This window comes from Protopterus annectens, chromosome 6.part1 (assembly GCF_019279795.1).
Source record: "Protopterus annectens isolate FY-2018-M chromosome 6.part1, PAN1.0, whole genome shotgun sequence".
In the NCBI taxonomy this organism is placed as follows: domain Eukaryota; kingdom Metazoa; phylum Chordata; order Ceratodontiformes; family Protopteridae; genus Protopterus; species Protopterus annectens.
The window spans coordinates 339,578,705-339,600,088 of record NC_056738.1 but is presented as its reverse complement, the minus strand read 5'-3'; the positions used below and the strand labels follow the sequence as shown (position 1 = coordinate 339,600,088).

General features: G+C 39.1%; 1 protein-coding gene across 1 annotated transcript in view; it reads right to left on the bottom strand.

The window, feature by feature from the left end:
- The window catches only part of ROM1 (retinal outer segment membrane protein 1), a 189,567-nt gene that overhangs the window by 33,378 nt on the left and 134,805 nt on the right, over positions 1-21,384 (bottom strand). Inside the window, exon 2 of the mRNA XM_044075418.1 lies at positions 15,484-15,730. Coding sequence (XP_043931353.1) covers positions 15,484-15,730 — 247 coding nt within the window. The remainder of the gene's footprint in view (positions 1-15,483; positions 15,731-21,384) is intronic.

Genomic DNA, 21,384 nt, shown 5'->3' with positions numbered 1-21,384 from the left:
CCTACAGGGACCAGTATTACTTTTGCTTTAATCCTGTATTCCTCAACTCTGCTGTGTTTGCTTCTGTCTCATTCTGCAGGTAACTACAATTCCTATTTAATTCCTTTGATATCCAGTATATTGTGTATTTACTACAGTTCCTATTTAATTCCTTTGATATCCAGTATATTGTATACTTACTACAGTTCCTATTTAACTCCTTTGATATCCAGTATATTGTGTATTTACTACAGTTCCTATTTAATTCCTTTGATATCCAGTATATTGTGTACTTACTACAGTTCCTATTTAATACCTTTGATATCAGGTATATTGTGTACTTACTACAATTCCTATTTAACTCCTTTGATATCCTCTGATATCCTGCATATTGTGTACTTAATACAACTCCTATTTAACTCCTTTGATATCCTGTATATTGTGTACTTAATACAACTCCTATTTAACTCCTTTGATATCCAGTATATTGTGTACTTACTACAGTTCCTATTTAACTCCTTTGATATCCAGTATATTGTGTACTTACTACAGTTCCTATTTAACTCCTTTGATATCCAGTATATTGTGTACTTACTACAGTTCCTATTTAATTCCTTTGATATCCAGTATATTGTGTACTTACTACAGTTCCTATTTAATACCTTTGATATCCAGTATATTGTGTACTTACTACAGTTCCTATTTAATACCTTTGATATCCAGTATATTGTGTACTTACTACAGTTCCTATTTAATACCTTTGATATCCAGTATATTGTGTACTTACTACAGTTCCTATTTAATACCTTTGATATCCAGTATATTGTGTACTTACTACAGTTCCTATTTAATTCCTTTGATATCCAGTATATTGTGTACTTACTACAGTTCCTATTTAATACCTTTGATATCAGGTATATTGTGTACTTACTATAATTCTTATTTAACTCCTTTGATATCCTCTGATATCCTGCATATTGTGTACTTAATACAACTCCTATTTAACTCCTTTGATATCCTGTATATTGTGTACTTAATACAACTCCTATTTAACTCCTTTGATATCCAGTATATTGTGTACTTACTACAGTTCCTATTTAACTCCTTTGATATCCAGTATATTGTGTACTTACTACAGTTCCTATTTAACTCCTTTGATATCCAGTATATTGTGTACTTACTACAGTTCCTATTTAATACCTTTGATATCCAGTATATTGTGTACTTACTACAGTTCCTATTTAATACCTTTGATATCCAGTATATTGTGTACTTACTACAGTTCCTATTTAATACCTTTGATATCAGGTATATTGTGTACTTACTACAGTTCCTATTTAATACCTTTGATATCCTCTGATATCCTGCATATTGTGTACTTAATACAACTCCTATTTAACTCCTTTGATATCCTGTATATTGTGTACTTAATACAATTCCTATTTAACTCCTTTGATATCCGGTATATTGTGTATTTCAGTTTACTGACATCTGAGACAGGATTCCCATTTTGCCCCACCCAGTAACTCCAGCAATGCCCAAGGTGTCTTAATTTACAGCAAGGTTTTAAGGTAGTCTTTATAATTCACACAGTATATTTAGCAGTATTTCTTACAATGTGGTGACAGTTGCACACATCTTAGAAATGTACACTTTTGTTCTGCCCTGGTATGCTGGAAGCAGAATTTGTAGTCTTACAAAATATCTTACAGCTGTCATTTATATGGTACCTTTGTGGCTGGCACTGTGTGTGTGTGTGTGTGTGTGTGTGTGTGTGTGTGTGTGTGTGTGTGCGCATGTGCATGCACACATGTGTGTGTATGTAAGAGTTAGGAGCTCTAGTACTTCTGCACTTCTCTTCCAACCTACTAATGTCACCAGTTTTATTGCATTCTTTCAAATCCTTTTCCTAGGCTCTTACCTTGTGAGATATAACTTGTCATTTCAGAGCATAATGTTTTCAGATGGACCATCAACAGTAAATTCAAATACTTACTGTAACCCCTGGTTCTTATGTCACATGTTTGGTGCCCCCTTGTGTGAAACACACACACACACACACACATATATATATATATATATATATATATATATATATATATATATATATATATGTATATACACACACACTCATACATACATACAGTACATACATACACACACACACACACACACACACACACACACACACACACACACACACACACACACACACACACACACACACATAGGTGTGTGTTATTAACAGCCAGTGTTCCATTATGGTTTCACTCGTTTCATTAATGCCTCAACACTGACTACACAAGTACACATATAATTGAATAAACTTCTGTGAATGTTAACCAACTGCAAAAGGAAATGCACCTGCACATTTCCAGCACATTTCCAGCATAAAAAAAGTACAGTTTTGTACCTACCATAAATGTAGATGTCCGGTAGGTATGCATCTGCAGTCATAACATATGGGTTGTCCTGCCTCAGGCAGCCCTTCGGTCAGCCGGATTTCAAAGTCTGGGTCTGGCCTCGGCTGATGTCGCACTTTCCCCGACGTCAGAGTATCTGGGGTATAAAAGCATCAGCCGACGCCATTTTCCTCAGTGTTTCTTGCCCCAGATGCCAGGTGCCCACTAGAAAGGCCAAATTTGGAGGAATGCAATAAATTCCAAACATTTTTCAAAATATATACATATATATATATACAAACAAATACACCATAATAGATCCCCCAGCTAGCTAATGGAGGGGTAAGCACCCTAGGAATACCACAGAGGGGAAGGAGGGAGGGTAAACCTGACTGCAGATGCATACCTATCGGACATCTACATTTATGGTAGGTACAAAACTGTACTATGTCCTTCAAGGATGCATCTGCAGTCATAACATATGGGTAGAATACCATAGCCAATCTGGGGAGGAGGTACTAAGAAAAGGATGGTGTAGTTAAGATACCCTGCAGGACTGCTGTAGCAAAACCTGCTCTGGATCTGGAGTATAAAGGTAAATTGTAATGTTTGGCAAATGTATGCACGGAGCTCCATGTAGCAGCTTCTAAAATGTCCTTGGTAGCCACCCTCTTAGGAAGGCTGTAGTGGTGGCTGTGGCCCTCGTGGAATGAGGCCTAATGTTTGCAGGAACAGTCTTTCCATGAAAGGAGTAACAAAATCGAATGCAATTTCCTATCCACTTTGAAATTGTCTGTTTGGAAATTGCTTTTCCTTGTACCCCAGCAGCATATGCTACAAGGAGTTGGTCAGTCTTTCTGTAACTTTTAGTTCTGTCCAAGTAGTAGCATAGTTGTCTGTGTATATCCAGAGTGTGTAGAAGTTTTTCCCCTTTATTTTGTGGATTTGGGAAGAATTTAGGCAAGTGAATAGCTTGGTTCAAGGATACCCTAGATACCACCTTTGGCATAAAAGTAGGATTGGTTCTCAATGAAACTCTATCCTGATGGAAGATAAGAAATGGCTGTACTGCCATTAAAGCTTGCAACTCAGATACTCTTCTTGCTGAAGTTATGGCCAGAAGGAATGCAGTTTTCAGGACAGAAACTGTAGATCCGATGCTGCTGGTTCAAAGGGAGGAAGTGTTAGTTTCTCCAGCACAAAGTTGAGATCCCAAGTAGGTAAAGGTGGTTTCCTTGGAGGATTGATGTTTTTGATTCCTCTCAGAAATTGCCTGAGGAGAGGATGCGAGAAGATAGGTGGATCAACATTGTATTCTGCTGAAACTGCTGAGGCATGAATCTTAATGGAAGAATAGGACAGGCCATTGTGGAACAATTCTGCTAAGTATTCCAGAATGTGTGCCATGCTCGCCACTGTCACATCTAAGCCTTTTGTTGTGTTCCAAATGAGAAATCTTTTCCATTTAGCTGAGTATGTCTTCCTTGTGGAAGGCCGGCGAGCTTCCCTAATAATGTCCTTTACTCTCTGTGATAAGTTATTTTGAGGGGGGTTTATGGAATTTTCCAGGCAGTTAGCTGCAAAGTTTTCAAGTTGGGATGCATGATGTTGAAATTGTTCTGCGTCAGAAGAAGTGGCCATAGGGGGAGAGTCCACAGTTTCATCTGTGACATGCTCCTCAATAGTGGTTACCAGTTCTGCCTTGGCCAGTCTGGAGCTATCAGAATCACTCTTGGCAGTTCTGCTCTGATTTTCAGTAAAACCTTGGACATTAATGGGAGAGGTGGGAAGGCATAGACTTTTAGAGCTTTCCAGTTGAAAGAGAGAGAGTCCACCCTCCAAGCTTGTGGGTGGTATGTCCATGAGCAGAATGTCTTCAGTTGATGATTGTGGGGCGAGGCAAACAGATCTATCTCCGGCTTTCCCCATGCTTGTGTTATGAGTAGAAAGATGTCTAGGTGCAGCATCCATTCGTGTGCATCCATGGTAGTTCTGCTTAAGCTGTCTGCCAGTGCATTTTCTTTCCCTGGCACGAACTGGGACTGTAGTTGGATATTGAGTTTCAAACAGAGTTCCCATAAATTCATGGCCAGCCTGCATAGAGGGTAGGAATGAGTGCCTCCTTGCTTGTTTATGTACCACATGACTGTGGTGTTGTCCGTCCTTATTAACAGGTGGCCTTGATGGAGGAAAGGTTCGAAGGCCTCGATTGCGTGTATCACTGCCAGCATTTCCTTTTGGTTTATGTGCATGCGCAGCTGCCCTTGAGACCATAGTCCTTGAATACATTTGCCCTCCATGTGTGCTCCCTATCCTCGGTCTGAAGCGTCCGTGGTGATGGTTTGTTTTGTTTTTGGTTTGTTGAAAGGCAACCCTCTGTTGGACTGGCAGGCTTGAGCCCACCACAGAAATTCCTTTTGAAAGCATGGAATGATTGGTATAAAAGTTTCCAAACTGTGACTGTGCTGAGACCATACACTCCTTAGGTACCATTGTAATTTTCTCATATGCAGCCTGGCTTGTGGAATCAGAATTATGCAGGATGTCATGTAACCCAGGGCCTGCAGGATTTTCCTTGCAGTTAGCTGAGTTTGTCTTGTCAGATTCAAGAAGTAATCCGGAAGTTGTTTTTGTTTTTCTTCTGTGAGAAAGGCCATTTGGGTGGTTGTGTCTAGATCCGCACCCAAAAAGGTTATCCTCTGGGATGGAACCAGTCTTGATTTTTGGATGTTGACTGTGTATCCCAAGGCCTGTAATAGGTGGATGGCATAGTCCAAGTCCTTTATCAAATTTTCCTTGTTGTCCGCTTGTATAAGGCAGTCGTCCAGATATGGGTAGATTTGAATCCCCTGAAGTCTGCAGTGTGCAATTACTGATGCCAGGCATTTCGTGAATACTCTGGGCGCAGTAGATAAGCCAAAGGGCAATGCTGAGAATTGATAATGCTCTGATCCTGCAAGAAATCTGAGGTGTCTTCTGCAACTTTGCCGAATAGGGACATGCAGGTATGCCTCCTTGAGATCTAGAGTCACCAGCCAAGACTCCTTGCCCAGCATGGGAAGAAGTTGCTGTAGGGTCAGCATCTTGAATTTTGGCACAATGAGGTAAGTATTCAGTGCGGACAGGTCGAGGATAGGCCTCCATTGATTTTCTTTTCTTGGAACAAGGAATAATCTGGAGTAAAATCCTTGGCCTTGTTCTGAAAGAGGTACCTTTTCTATGGCTTTCATTTGTATTAAGTTGTTGATCTGCTTTAAAGCCTCTGCCCTCTGATTTGGTGGCAGGTTTGGCATTCCGTTTCTTCTTGGCAAAGTGAGGAAGTGGAACCTGTATCCTTTGTCTATTATTTGCAATGTCCATGTGTCCCTTGTAATGTAATGCCAGTTTTTTGAGAATAAAGAAAGCTTTCCGCCCAATGGTGCTTCCAATTGAGCCCTGGTCGGTGGAATCAAAGGAAAGTAATTGAGTCTGTCCAGGTGTAGTAGTTGTTGTTGCTGTTCCTGCACTACCTCTCTGGTTGGTAGGCTGCCACTGACGGCCTCTGTAGGAGCCTCTAGCTTGCCCTCTACCTCTGGGGCGCCTGTTCCTGCCCCTCTGGGATCTGTCCGAGTCTGGAAAGGACCAATTCTTAGTAGGCCAGTTTCTGCTGAATCTCGGTGGTTGTACTTGCAGAAAGTCCTTAACTGTTTGCACAGATTTTGCCTTTTCTTCAAACTTCTTTAAGACCTCGTGAGCCGTGGAACCAAATAATTTTTGTTTTTCCATTGGAGCATCCAGGAGTTTAGCTTTAACATGGTCTGGTAAAGATTGTTCCTTCAACCAGGCATGCCTACGAATAACTGCCCCAGTCATAGCTGACCTACATGAAGCTTCCAGTGCATCATAACCACACTGCAAAAAATGATTACTAACCTGCTGTGAGTTATGTACCAGATCCTGAAGGGATTTACGGTCAAGGGGTTCAGAAGAGGAAAGCTTCTTATGCAATTCAGCAAAAAACTTTTTCTTCTCGAGTAAAGCACCTTGTGGATAACAAATATTCCAGAAAGCCAAGTACAAAATCCCAATGGTGCATCCAGGTCCCTTAAACATTAATATTGGATTATATTACTCTTTAGTTAGGTGATTTCCAGATATTACACATGTCCTTTAGTGTTACGTGTTTTTTAATGTTCCCTGTTTTTTAACATTTTCATATACACTCAAACATTTTTTATACATATTCAAATATTTTAAGTTTTCATGAGAGTCAGTTTTCAATTTTACAAATGTCACCACGAATTTTAATAGATAATATTATAGAAGGCACAACTGTGTGTGTTTTTCTACATTAATTACAGCTATAAGGTTTTTTCATGAATCACACAATGATTTGAATTATATAGTTGTTTGGTTTTTATAGCAAAAAGCACTAGCACTTTAATTCATCAAATGCTATAGAGCCAATTATGTTAATGAGGCAATTAGCTTTTTGTATATAAGAAGTGATTCATATTGAATTTTATTGAGGTCTGAAGAAGCGTCTGTATGACGTGAAAGCGCTTACCTTTGTTTGTTGTACTCCTTATATTAAATAAAAGACTGGATTTTTACTGTTCTTATGCAATTCATCTAACAAATACTCTTGGTACTGTATCATATGAAATTGACAATTTAATGCCCTCATGGAAAGAGTAGCAGAAGTATATACCTTCTTTCCCCATCTCTCCAAAGCTCTAGACTCCCTTTCAGAAGGTAGAGGATTTTTGGCAGTGGCAGTTGCAACCCCTTTTGGGCCCTGAGAAATAGTATCTGGGTCTGCAGAATGGGCCTTGTACAGATGTAGATGAGAATCCGGGACCCTGTAGTATCTATCAGGTTTGGCAGGAACCGGAGGGAGAGAATCAGGAGCTGTACTAACATCATTGTACACATCATCAATAACATTCAAAACAGGAGGTATAGCTAAGGGCCTATGCTGAGGTAAATGTAAAAAGGTCCTTAATCTCTTTCTAGAATCAGAAAATTCCTGACCCTGCCATTGAAAATGTTCTCTCATAGATTGTAGTGTCTCACCAAAGGAAAACTCTTCAGGAGGGGAGGCTGAAGGGATTGATTCTTCAGCATCAGAACCCTCGTAGGCCGAATAAGCCTCCTCCTGGTGATCTGACAACACAGATCCATCCGTAGACTCATCTGAAGAGTGCTGGTCAGAGGGCTCAGTCCTGGGCCTTTTGTCTGGTGGTGGTTGAGAGCCCCTGTCCGGGTGAGGCTGAGAACCTCTAATTAAAGAGATAAGATCCTCTGCAAGGCTGAGGATCTGAGAACTAGAAGAAGGTCTCTGAGAGGTAGTCTTGGGAGGCAAAGCTTTAGCAAGTTTAGCAGCTTTAGCCCTGGAAAAAGCCTTAATGGACATGGAAGCAGGGGGTCTGGCTGCACCACGTGCAGGAGTAGACTTGTCCAAAGGAATGGTGTCGGACATTTCCTGGACACTGGTTTCAGTAGGTAGCTCAGTAGTCGACTCAGCCGGGGACTCCAGGGCCGCGGTGGTCGGTTGAGTGGATTCGGTTAAAGGAAGTACCGAGGACTCAGTTTCGGCTGAAACCGAGACACTCGCGGTAGGCCTAACCGTGGTTTCAGCCGAAACCGCGGGCCACGAGTGTCGGTCCTTGTCCTTCCGTTTTTTTACCAAATGCGAAGTCGGAGTCTCCGACGGCATCTTATATGCAAAATTAGCCCCAAAGAATTCCTCTGCAAACTCCAACCGATGTCTAAGAGTTCGTCGGTTGAAGGAAGCACAGGCTGAACAGGCCGAGACGTCGTGGTCTGGGCCTAAGCAAGGGAGGCAGTAAGAGTGGAAATCCTTATGAGGTATTTGTTTCCCACAAGTTAAACAATTATTTACTTTATCTGACATCGGCTGAGGCAAGAAAGAGTCCCCAACAGGGTACTTAGCTTTTTCGAAGTCTTCGGTAGCTGAATCACAGGAGCTGACCGACTGGCACTTGCGAACTGCTTCTGCTTCGGGCACCACGCGGCAAGAAAGACTGAGGAAAATGGCGTCGGCTGATGCTTTTATACCCTAGACGCTCTGACGTCGGGGAAAGTGCGACATCAGCCGAGGCCAGACCCAGACTTTGGAATCCGGCCGACCGAAGGGCTGCCTGAGGCAGGACAACCCATATGTTATGACTGCAGATGCATCCTTGAAGGACATCACAGTAGCACCTCCTGATGAGGAGGTTTGCCCCATACCCATTTACTTATACAAGATAACTCCATGATCACATACCCAAATTGAAAACGCAGACAGATCTAAGGCTTGACACTAGCACTAATCAACTAACAGTAACTAAGGGTTATGAATCATGCCTGTTAAAAAAATAACTAATTGATAACCTGCCTGTAACTGCACACACATTAACAATACATATATAGATATAGATATAACTATATATAGATATATTTTATGTGTATTATATATTTATATTTAAAGTTCTTGCCTAAGTTTCATGTTTTTATCATTCAGAGTCAAGTATTTAGCCACTCTGTGGGCAGTAATGTTGGCTTAATTTTTGCAGTACCAATGTTACTATAAGCAGAAAGGATGCCTGAGCCTTGCTAATAGCAAAGAACTTTGGAAAGGCATTTATTTTATTAAACAAAATAAGAATGTGATAAGATGATTGCCACCTCAATTTTCATATCAGCAGATGTATCTTTGGGATTCAAAGTTAATTCAAACAGGGACTGGAGAAGTCTTAAAAATGTATTAGAATTAATAATGCACTAACAGGACCTAGTACTTTCTCCAAGCTAGAAAATTTGCTTTCTGACTGTAGTGCTACTTAAAACAACCACCAAAGCTGTATGAGAAAGAAAATGCATTGTGTAACCATAGGAATTATGAATATGTTCTTGACAAATCTACACACACAAACACACACTAATTCATGCAGTCTGCGTTTTACCACAGTAAAATATAAGTTAGTTGTCATCTGGTTACTGCTGAGAAGGAAGAGAATGAAGTAAATAACATTCACGTTTTTACAGTTAGCAAGCAGGAGATATAATAAGGGACAGTGAGTCCAGGAGAGGAGTCTGAAGTCACACTTCTTGTCTGCACTTGAGACCATCCATCAAGTTCAGTTATGCAACATGAGAAAGAAGGGTTTAGTCATGATAATACTGTAGAAAAAGCCTATATCTGGAAATGATAAAGCTCTGACAGCACTGTAGGCTGAAGGTCTTTGTACACTAGAATATTACTTAACAGAATTTAAATGTCAAAGTACTTGAGTATGTAACTGTCAGGGTGGCATGCAGACTGCTAAGTTACAGATGTACATTGTTGGAGATGTAATTATACATCTAAAGACAATCAGTGGAACATTTGTAAGTTGTTCTACCCTTTGTTACTACTATATTCTCTATTCCTTTTTCACTGTCTACTTATTCAGTCTTTCTAAGCCACCCTTGTATTTATGAAGCATTATTTAAGAGTGTTTGAGCGATATGTTCAGTCTAGTTATGTAAATCATTTGTACATTTGTATTTTATTTTTAGCACAGCTAGAAATGATTAGCCATTAGATACATGTTATCTTGCACAAAAAAAAAAGAATTAATCTCTGTGAACAAAACCACAGAAATTAATTACATCCATTAATTATGGTAAATTGTTCCAAATCTTCAAGGACATTAAATTATTTTCTAAACTCTTTCCGAAGAGACTTTTTTTGCATAAACTATTATCTTTTTCATTGTGATCTGTTTATACTTTTCTGCTTGATTTGCCATCTTTTCCATTCTTGAGCCATTAGAGTGAATTAGTGATGTGCATGTGTTTTATGTAGCGAAGGCATTTTCTTTATCATTTGCAGGTTATTAGAGCTAATATTTATAATTTATACATTCATTTTGTAACCAGTTCAAACTATTAATTTTTACAGATATTTATTGGGCATGAATCAGAAAAAGCATATAAAAACAAGCAAGCAAATATATGATATAGAATGAAACATAACCAAAGTGCTAAATTAAAATATTCTTAAATAAAGAAGGAGAAGTGTGTGTGACAGGCTACTGCATTTGAAGACAATTAATTCAGAGAAGGTGGAATTCTGTCATGCTGTCACATGGAGAATGCATCTGATTCAGCTGGGATTCCTCGGTGTTATGAAGGGATATTCGCACTGACAGGGCAACAGAAGTCAGCACTTCTATCCAGGTGAACTGCGCTGGAAAATACTTCTGCTCTAAGCTTTATAAAGATCAAATCCAAGGTTGCTAAAGTGATGGGCATTCTATGATTTGAACTGGGGAGTCTGTCCTGCATGTAAAATTTTTGCTTCTAAAATAATTTTTCTATACCCCACCCAGGAGCATGACTTTATAGAGAGGATTGAATGCACCTCATGGGAACATAAGCTTAGAGTGTTAGATGGGGATTGAATGCCCCTTCTGGGAGCATTAACATATAATGATAAGATGGGATTGTGTGCCTCTCTTGTGAACATGATCTTATAGTAATAGGTGGAGATTGAGTGCCCTCCTGGGAACATGACTTCATGGTGATAGTTGGGGATAAATCCACCCTTGGCAAACTGTTCTGAGAAGAGGACAGACACAGTGGCTTATTAAATTTATTAAGCATTTTTTTATAATAAGAAGGGCTTGAGGGTAGCAGTAGTAAATGTAAACTGTTTGTGACTATTCTTACATATATAGGCCATGTTTTTCCTATATACTGTTAATCAGTAACAATGAAATTCGATCAGAAGCCATTCCAAAACTTTAAATCTCTCTGAAAGGCACCAGTAATACTGAAGAAACAGTTACATTTGCAGACATATGACTCAAAAGCTCAATATAAACCTTGCAAATTATTGTAGGTATATATTTTTTACCAAATTAGCTTCAATACTGCAATAAGGATTTGATCAAGAATGATCTGGATGTCTTAGCTAACAGAGAAGTTAGTGTAAAGAAATGCATCTGTGAAGAAATACTAGGAATGTCTAGCTGGATCATATTAAGTTGGAACATCCGGATATCAAGTATATTTTCCTTACTAAGATGGGCTTTCATGTATACAAGGTTTTTGATAATCACGGGAGATGAAAATCATAACTTGTCAGCTATAAAACAGTACATCATTTTTGCCATGGAAAAATTACCCTCGGTATATAAACACATAACACTCACACACCTACCACTCACTTCGTCCCAGCAATCCGAACATCCTCTGGAATTCAAATTCCCAGCAGGCGCGAAAGACAAAGACGTAAACAATCAGTCACACAGATAAACAGGTGTTTGCGACCTGTTTTCATCTTCTGTGTCTGTGCAACTAGATGGGACGCAAAGGGCGTTCTTAAAGAGGAACACCCTTTAAAAAAAAAAACTTTTTTTTAAAATTAAAATACTTTTAAAATACTTTTTATTTATTTATTTTATATTTATTTTTTTTTATTTTACATTTGTTGACCGGGCTAGTCCAACTGGATATATGTCCGTTTTCAGTAGAGGCCCGGGGAGAAAATTTATTTATTTATTAATGTTTTTTAATTAAAATATAATGAATTTCTCGGTCAGCCGGTTCCAGGGGGGTGCAAGCGCACCCCCTTGCACCTGCTTGCGGGCGCCCTTGGTGCCAACCCCTTTAGCAACTCTAATAAACATTTTAGATTTACACCAAATCAACCCAGAACTCCAAAAAGAAAAAGGTCAAGGTCCATTCTTAGGAAACGAAACACAGACAATGGTTCATCCACTGATGACCCAACATCCTGCACAGACAGCGATATACACTTAGCATCAGACTCACCGACCCCCAAAAGGATGCAGGGATTTGTCCCTTTAGGACAAAATATAAACGAGGGGGGAGGAAGCACAGGAAAAACCAACAACATTCAAAGTCTGTTGAAACTAGTAACGCAGAAATAAACCAGAATGCAAATGTAAATGTTTTTAATTTATCAGACTTTGTTTTGTCACCCACACACCTGTCCATTCTCAATAAAGGTCTTACTTTTAGCCCTGATTTTGTGGTATCTGAGGATGTCCTGGCACAAGATGTTATGTCTTTTTGCAGAATCTTAAACCTTAAGCTGCAGTTTGGTGATTTGAATGGTAATTATAATTATGATAAATTTGTATATCACAAATCAAGATACCTTCCTCCCATGCATCCCATTGTACACCAGTTTCAGAGCAGTATTCTCAATGATCTGCATTATTCTGGCTCTGATACTTGCTTCAAACCCAATAATTTGTCACTGAGTGAGAAACAGACAATCATAGAATTACAGAATAACAGGGATATAGTCATCATTTCTGCTGATAAAGGTGGCGCGGTAGTAGTCATGAACTGGTCGAATTATGACAAGGAGGCCAAGAGACAACTTTCGGACAGACGCTACTATTCAGAAATGCCAATCAACCCCACGTTTAGATTTAAGAAACAGATTGATGATTTTCTATCTACTGCCAGGGATGAAGGTGTCATTACAACAAACATGATGCAGCAGCTAACAATTCAGGACTCTGCCAATCAATGCATCTATTTTCTACCCAAGATACACAAGGATCCAGTTAATCTACCAGGTAGACCTATTGTGTCAGGCAGGGGATACATCACGGAACCATTATCTATATTTCTCACCAAACATTTAAAACCTTTATTATCACAGGTACGTTCCAGTTTACAGGACACTACTGAATTTCTACAAATCATTTCTGATACACAGTTGGAAGCAGGTTGGCTCATGTGCACACTTGATGTGAGTGCTCTATATACCAACATTCTTCATAAGGTAGGTTTGGAAGCTCTGGCCCATTGGCTAAATGTGGCTGGTTTATATGAACCAGACTTCAACTCTTTCCTGGTAGGTCTTGCAGAACATGTCCTTACCAATAACGTCTTCTTTTATCAGGACACTTTCTACTGGCAAACCAAGGGTACAGCGATGGGGGCATCTTTTGCCCCCATCTATGCTGACCTATTCATGGCCTCCATTGAAGATCAAATCATTTATGATAGCAGTCACAATATCCATTTGGATGAAATCGACATCCGGAGACGTTATTTGGATGATTGCTGAATGGTATAGAGGGCAGATGTAGAATATCTAGCTGAATTTATATCTTACCTAAATGATAATAAATGGGGTCTACAATTTACAGCAAACTATCATGTAAGTACTATCACCTTTCTTGATGTTCTGGTCAACAGACAACCTGACCACACTTTAAGTACACAGGTCTTCAGGAAGTACCCCGAATACAATACTGTCCTCCATGCATCCAGCTTCCATCCTCCTCACATTGTTACAAATATCCTGAAATCTCAATTCATAAGAATGAGTTGGATTTGTTCCCATGAAGCCTCTTTTCAAGAACACAGACAGGACCTGACCAACAGATTCAGATCCAGGGGATACCATATGGGACATGTTCTGCAAGCCAGCTATTTGGCCAACACACTTCACAAGGAGGATTTGTTAACCTACAAACCACGGAACAGGGAGGAACCCCAACCTATCAGGTTTGTAACCACTTATGCCAGGAACTCTGATTTATTAATCAACAGCATACATAGACACTGGAACATATCACAATGTGATCAAGAACTAGCCAAAATAATACCAGACAGATGCCTGTTTTCATTTCGTAAAGGTAAAAACTTGGCATCTTGCTTTAACCATTATAAACATACTCATGACACTGGGAATGCTCTCTCACAACAAACCACCTTGACTGGTGAACCTCTGATTGGCTGCTTCCCATGTGGCCATTGCATCAATTATGATAAAGTAACCAAATCTAAACAATTTACGAGTAAAAATTGTGCCATGGTTTATGACATCCAATTTTTTGCTAATTGTAGCAGCGACTGGTTAGTCTATCTGGCAACATGTACCTGCGGGTCCTTTTACATTGGACAAACATCTCGTCCTCTCAGGCTGAGAATCTCTGAACATGTATGTAACATCAAAAACAAAAAAGTTAACAATGCCTTGTATAAACATTGTCTGACACATAAAACTGCAAAATTTTCTTTCATGATCATTGATGTAGTCAAGGGTAACAAATTTAACAAAACTGGATGGCATTCTATTCTAGATTTTAAAGAAAAGAAATGGATTGTAAAGTTAGGTGGATTATTCCCACCTGGCCTTAATGAGCAATTTTGAAAATGAACCAATGGAGTTGCACCTGAATGTATTTAAATAGTAGCATTTGATTCTTCTGGTTTACACTGATGAAGGCTGTGTTTTTTACCAGCCGAAATCGGTCTGGTTACTTGTTTTTATGCTATAATAATCAATAAATGTCTTTTTCAGGTCACAGTTTGCTGACTCAACATGTTTTTTGGATCTTAATTAAATGCAGATACCATACTTGAAATTATTACTTTTTCCCATTTTCTGCTAGCCATCAGCTCCTCCCTTTCCCTGCCTTAATAACTTCAATCATTGAAAAGAGCCATCATGCAGGCAGCTATCAGGGGTATTTTTTGCCTTACTTCCTATTACTCCATGACAACTTAGGTAGGAAAACTCCTGTACTACCCTCTGTACTGCTTTGCATGTGAGTATGCTGGCTACAGCTTGGTGAGCAGTCATACATGGCCTTTTATATTGCATCACTACACCACCTAGCCTCTGATAGTCATCATTGGACTGAACTGCCTCCCTCACCCACCTTAGGATGGGCAGGCCAGAGTCAGCCATTGCCCCCAGCTGGATCTTCCATCATCAGTGTAACTACTCATTCTCAGGTCATTTCTGTCACAGTCAGAACTTTTTCCATGAATACCACAAAGTCATCCTTCGAGCAGAGGTCTCACAGTTTATAATGCTTCTGACTCTGCTATTGTGTGCTTTCTAGCCATTCTTCTGATTACCTAAGCAACTGACTATAAGTCTAGATGCCAAATAAGTATCTTGTCACTCTGTTCTCTGTTACACATATCACATTGTTACTGGTCACTGTTTAGTAACAAGGCTCAGATTTTGTAGCAAAATGAACTGGATGTTTGTACCATTTAGGTATGCTGCGCCACATGACTGTATCCTTATCAATGTTGTTATTACTAACGTCATTACAGTTATGCTCACCTGGAGTATGTATACCAGCATGACACCAATTCCAATCGTATTCATTGTCCCCATGTAGTAGCTAAGCAGTGCCTCTCGACAACCTGTCATCCAGATGTTCAGTTCTTCTGTCTGGACATCATAGTTATAGTGGGCAGAGTTGTTGGTGACTTGAGTTTGAATACAAGGCCTTGGGGAGTTTGGGTTGCAGCAGCTAAATGGAATACTGTTGACCAAGTATCTTCCATCCACATTACTTTTAATTCGACTGTAAAAAATACAAAGCACATGTCACACTTCTTCAGTTCACTAGTCCTGTCAGTTCTTCTTTTGATATTACACCAATATTTTGGTTGGAATTACTATATCACAAATATCATAACTTCAGTTCCCTTGTTTACAAGTAGTTCCACATTTTCATATTACATGTAAGTTTTTAATGATTCACAATTGCTGCATTCTTTCTGATAATTGTCAGGTATATTGCCTCATATTAAACATAGTCTATTGTGCTTCAGATTTTAATGATAAATCACAGAGTTTTTTTTTTGCTTAACACGTTGCATGATTTATATTTTAGTCTTGATGCAAAATATGCCAATGTCTGATGAATTTTATTTAAACTTTCTATTGTCTTCTTAAAAATACAAAATGAACAATTTTCTATTTTTCATTGTATGTACTGCTACAATTGCATAGCACTTGAAGTTCTGTCAGCTTTAAATACAAACAAATTTTAAACATGAATGTTTAAACAAGAAAATAGATCAGAAATGAATCCTGGTTATTTTGTATGTATTTATGAGGAATCAGTTTTGTTAAAACAAACTAAAACTGCAGGAAGTTTTTTGAAAATAATACCTTTAAGCTCTCTGTCTACTACGTATCACTAAAAGCTGTGTTATTTTCAGTTAGTCCCTCATTTTTTATCACTGATACAAATATGTCAGATGAATATAATTGCTGAGTATATTTCACACATTTTTTTAAATAAATGAAGGTGCTACTCCTTGCTACTTCCATCATTGTAAATAGGTTTATTGGTGATCAGAAAACTGGCAGCTCAGCTTTTAATATGGTACCACAACATGAAATTCTTCAACACCAGAAAATTAAAATTTTTCAATGGGTGTTCCCCTCTTTGCATTCAGTAAGGAATCCCCATTGTGTGCTACCTTACATTTCCGTACATATATATTTTTTAATATAGTACTTTGTCTGCCTCTTGAGATTCAAACAAAATGATTCTCTCTCAGTGTAAAAAACAAATTCTTGCAATGTACACTGGAGGTCATCCTTCATTTTTATTAAGGTGGTTGTACTACTGACAATGCAACTTCTAAAGAGCAGCTCCATTCTGGCTAAAATGTTAATTTACTTTTCCACAATAACAGTATTTCCAAAATTCTGATCAGAAGCCTGTGGCACTACATCAGAATAAAACAAATTTCTACTTCAATTCTGCTGATAATTTAAGTTGTGAAATTGCATTTTTTGTTCTTACTACCAATGACAAAGCTCACAGATTCTTGTGTGATGCTAAACCCCAATAGCCTGTTTCTTGCACTTGTGTCTTGTTCTCTGCTACTACTAAATCCCTTTGACTTTGCTCTTCCCTCACCAAATGCCAGACATCTATCTAGTGATATTATCTTTTGCTTCCTATGAATCAGTTTGGGTCCATGCAAATATACTGTGCAGCTACCTGCTTATTTTCCCATGTCTAAAACTGTCTCTCAAGTTTTAATTGTTTTTTTTTTCATTCTGTGTTAATTGCTTTTTTGCCCTCCCTATATATTTACTTTATGCCAATAAGTGAAACTGCTATGTCCCCTGCTCATGTACAAGTATGACAATTTTACTTCCATGAGTCAAAACTAAGATATTGACACTTAGCTTTCATAAAACTTAATAAGTGTCCGATGGTCATTACTGACTTTGGTAAATCATTTTGGTACCAAACAGCTGAGGCTGTGAGTTATATTAAACTTACAAACACCTCAGAATGGAGAATGCTTTGAAATGCAGGATGTCCTCTCATTTATTTCCTACAACATCTTTGACCACCTGTCATTAGAAATGTTTGTACTTGTTGTTGATTACTTGTGTTTTTTTCCACCCTTTGTCAGCTGCTGCCTCTCAATCCTCCTTATTTTCCTAATAAGGACCACGGCGGCAACAGTTTTGCAGACTAAACTTCATTTTCTGTAGTTATTGATTCTAGCTTATCCTGGAGGATACCCAAGCATCCCTAAGACAACAAACTATATAATAACTGCAATGTGTCCTTTGTCAGGCTTGGGGGGGGGGTCCTCATAGTGGGTTATGTAAGCCAGTAAGGGGTGCATCCTTGAAACTGCTCAAGAGACAGTAACCTTTCCATGAGCCTTTCCCAGATCAGCAAACTCCTGTCACTGTGACATGACATTTGTCCTCTGACCCTAAAGACATTGCCCTGGAACTAAGGGATTTTTTTGTTAACAGATCTGTTACAGAGTTTAATTTATTGTAATTATTCTATACTATATCTGAGATATGAATTTGTTAGTGTTTTAGTGTTTTTCTTCCTGAAGACTCATTTAGCATAACTAAACACCACCTGTCACTTGCATCTGTATGCTTCAGACATAAGTAGTGTGTGCAACAAAATAGTAAAAAGCAGGGCTTAACAGCCACAAAGAACAGATCACTTTTACTGTTTAGTTGGTGTGTTTAATACATAGTTCATACATATAACCCGTATTGCATACATCAGTTTTACCAATAAACAAATAAGGAAAACACTTAACCAATGGCACAAAATAAGTCATAGGTTCATAGGATCATAGGACCATAGGAGATTACTTAGCTTTCTCCTGGAGGTCATTTCAAGCCTAGCTGCTCTACCCCAATGTAATACCATAGACACTCTAGTCAATATCTAGGATTGTATTTAATAATGACTGCCCATGTCCAGGAGGGTTGTGGGCACTATCCACAGTATGAATTTATGGTGCCCCCTCCACTCATCCAGGTTCCTTTTGAATGGTGTCATAGAGGTGCTCTGCTTCACATGAATTGGCAGCCTATTCCAAAGATTCAGCAGTCGCTAGGAGACACGTCTGTCTCTCCAGCACATCCTATTCAAGTCGCAGTCCATATTTAGGTCCCTGGAATGGATAACTCTAGTCCCATTTGATTTACAGATGTGCAGCAAATTCCTTAGTTTTGGATTGGAGATTGCTCTGTAAGCCAGGCATAAGTCTCCCCTAAAGTCCATATGATACAAAGTATAGTGACAGGGACTTATTCAGTCAGTGCAAGGCACCTGCTAGAGTGTCTTGATCTTCTTTGTTAGAAACCTCTGAGGTCTACCCAATTGCTGCAGGTACTTTGTATGGTACATGATAAAAGGGGTATACTACTCAATTATGGGCCTGATTAGTGATGAGTATAGAGAGGTTATAACCTCCTTTGCTCCAGAGGCTATGCCTTTGTTAATCAAATGCGCTGCATAGAAAGCCTTCCTTACTACAGTAGACACATGGTGGTCAAAGTTAAGGTCACAGTCTACTTGTGATCCCAGATCCCTTACCATTTAAGTACACAGGGTATTGTTGCTAATTTGATAGTGTGAAGGGACATTGTTTTTGCCAAAGGGAATAATGATGCATTTCTTTGCATTTAGTTTGAGACCATGACTAAGACACCAGTTGTTGGTTTACGTAAGACCCTACTGAAGTATATTGACATAATTTGGAGATTCTATAATTGCCCCCAGTTTGCAGTCATCTGCAAATTTGGTCAGCCGCAGCCTCTTAGTTTTGGCCTGATATACCAAACAGTAGAGGGCCCAGCACTGACGTTTGTGGCACCCCATAGGTGTGTGTGTGTGTGTGTGTGTGTGTGTGTGTGTGTGTGTGTGTGTGTGTGTGTGTGTGTGTGTGTGTGTGTGTGTGTGTGTGTGTGTGTGTGGTTACCTGTTTATTCTCATGGGTGTTACTAGTAATGGTCCACAGAGATTTATACTGGGGATACATTTTGATTATTTTTTTCTCAGATACAACAGTGGGAAATGAGTTATGAAATGGGCAACCAAGTAAAATACTTACTATAAACTAGGTCATAATTACTTCAAAAAAGAAGCCAAAATACTCCAAGATGCTCTGCAAAAATGTAACTGATGCAATGGCTGCAGTTTAATCTATAATGCAAGTAAATGTGTCTTCATGAGACTTGACAAAAAGACATAAATTGTTATTACAAAATAATCAAATAATAACAAATGACATTACTACTGAAAAAAGTACAATAGTAAACAATAGCTTCAACTCTGAATTCTGTGTATCTACCAGATTCAAACTAAAACATAATCTGTAGCCTATCAAATTCCAAAAGGCATGCCAAGTCATTCTCCTGAGAGATCTTTACTTGAAAATGTACTGTGAATCCTTTCTAGTAAAAGGACCATGAAATTAAGAATGTGAACTATTTATAAAGACCACCAGAATTTCTATTATATATACTGCTTCTTATACATTACTTATAGATGGCTTCTGTTTGGTCAGTAAAACAGCATTTGATCTGATACTTTATGAGTGTCTGTGCTCCTTGAACACCTATCCTTGATGTGATACACATGCATAATCACACACACAATCACACACGCAATCACAGACACACACACAGACACAGACACACACACACACACACACACACACACACACACACACACACACACACACACACACACACACACACGCGCAAAGCTATAGCAAAACATCAAAACATCAACAGTTAAGCTTCCTGTAAGTCAGCAAGTCATAAGTTTACAAGTGAATCTATGAACCTACAAGGATATACTTCTTATTTTTGTTTGCTTTCTGTGGAGCTTTTACAAGTTTCCTGCTTAAAAATCCTACATGCTGGCTGAAAGACTTTTGTATCACTGGCCTTTTTCTTAAAGTTAGGTCTCGAGGGGACATGCTGCAAAATAATTGAAGTCCATATTCTGAGTAAAAAGCTGTTGCATAAAGGGTTTTCTACAAATGCTCAAGTTCCAGGTGCTCAAAGACAAGTGTCTTACAGCTAGGGGCCTAAGCACTTTGTAGCTCGCATAGGCTGCTGCCCATGCTCAATCTGCAATATGGTTTCAAGCAAGGTGTTACAGCCATGTGACATGAATGGAGCTGCCACATGCTGGTTGAACATGTTATTCGAGTTTGAACAAGGTAAGTGTGGCAAACAGCCATGGGGAGGCAGTGGGAGGGGTGGGAGTGTAGTGTAGGGTTTCAGTTGGCAATTGAAGGGTTGATTTCATTTGAGGAAGTAGAAGTTGAGTTTTAGTTGTAGGGAGTGATCAGGGACTCTAGAATTAGGGTGGAGAAATGGAGTTTTATGTTTAGGGAGTGATTGGGGACTTTAGGGTTAGGGAGGAGAAATGGGGTTTTATGTTTAGGGAGTGATCGGGAACTTTAGGGTTAGGGTGGGGGAGCAGAGATTTAGGTTTAGTGAGAGAATGGAGACTTTAGAGTTAGAAAGGGAAAATTGAGTTTAAGGTTTAGAGAGCAATCAGAGATTTTAGACTTAAGGAAAAAGAGGAGAGTTTTAGAGTTAGAGTTATGGAGGAAGGGTTTGGATTATGGTTAGGGAGCGAGTGTAAGTTTTTGGATTAGATTTATGGCTCTGGTAGGGCTGAACGGGTTAACAGAGTTATACAGTGGGAGGATTAGGTAATTAAGTAGAACTGGACTAGTGGGAATTAGGGTGCTTGCCATTTACAGCAAGAAATACTAGAATATGAACACTTGTATGTCAGGCAGAGATCACCTCTGAGTAGGCAGTATGCAACCAAGTACAGCTGGAGTTTCTTCAGTCGAGCTGCATAGGGCATCTGTTTGAGGCCAGTGATCCTCTTGGTGAGGTACTTCTGTGGTCTTTCCA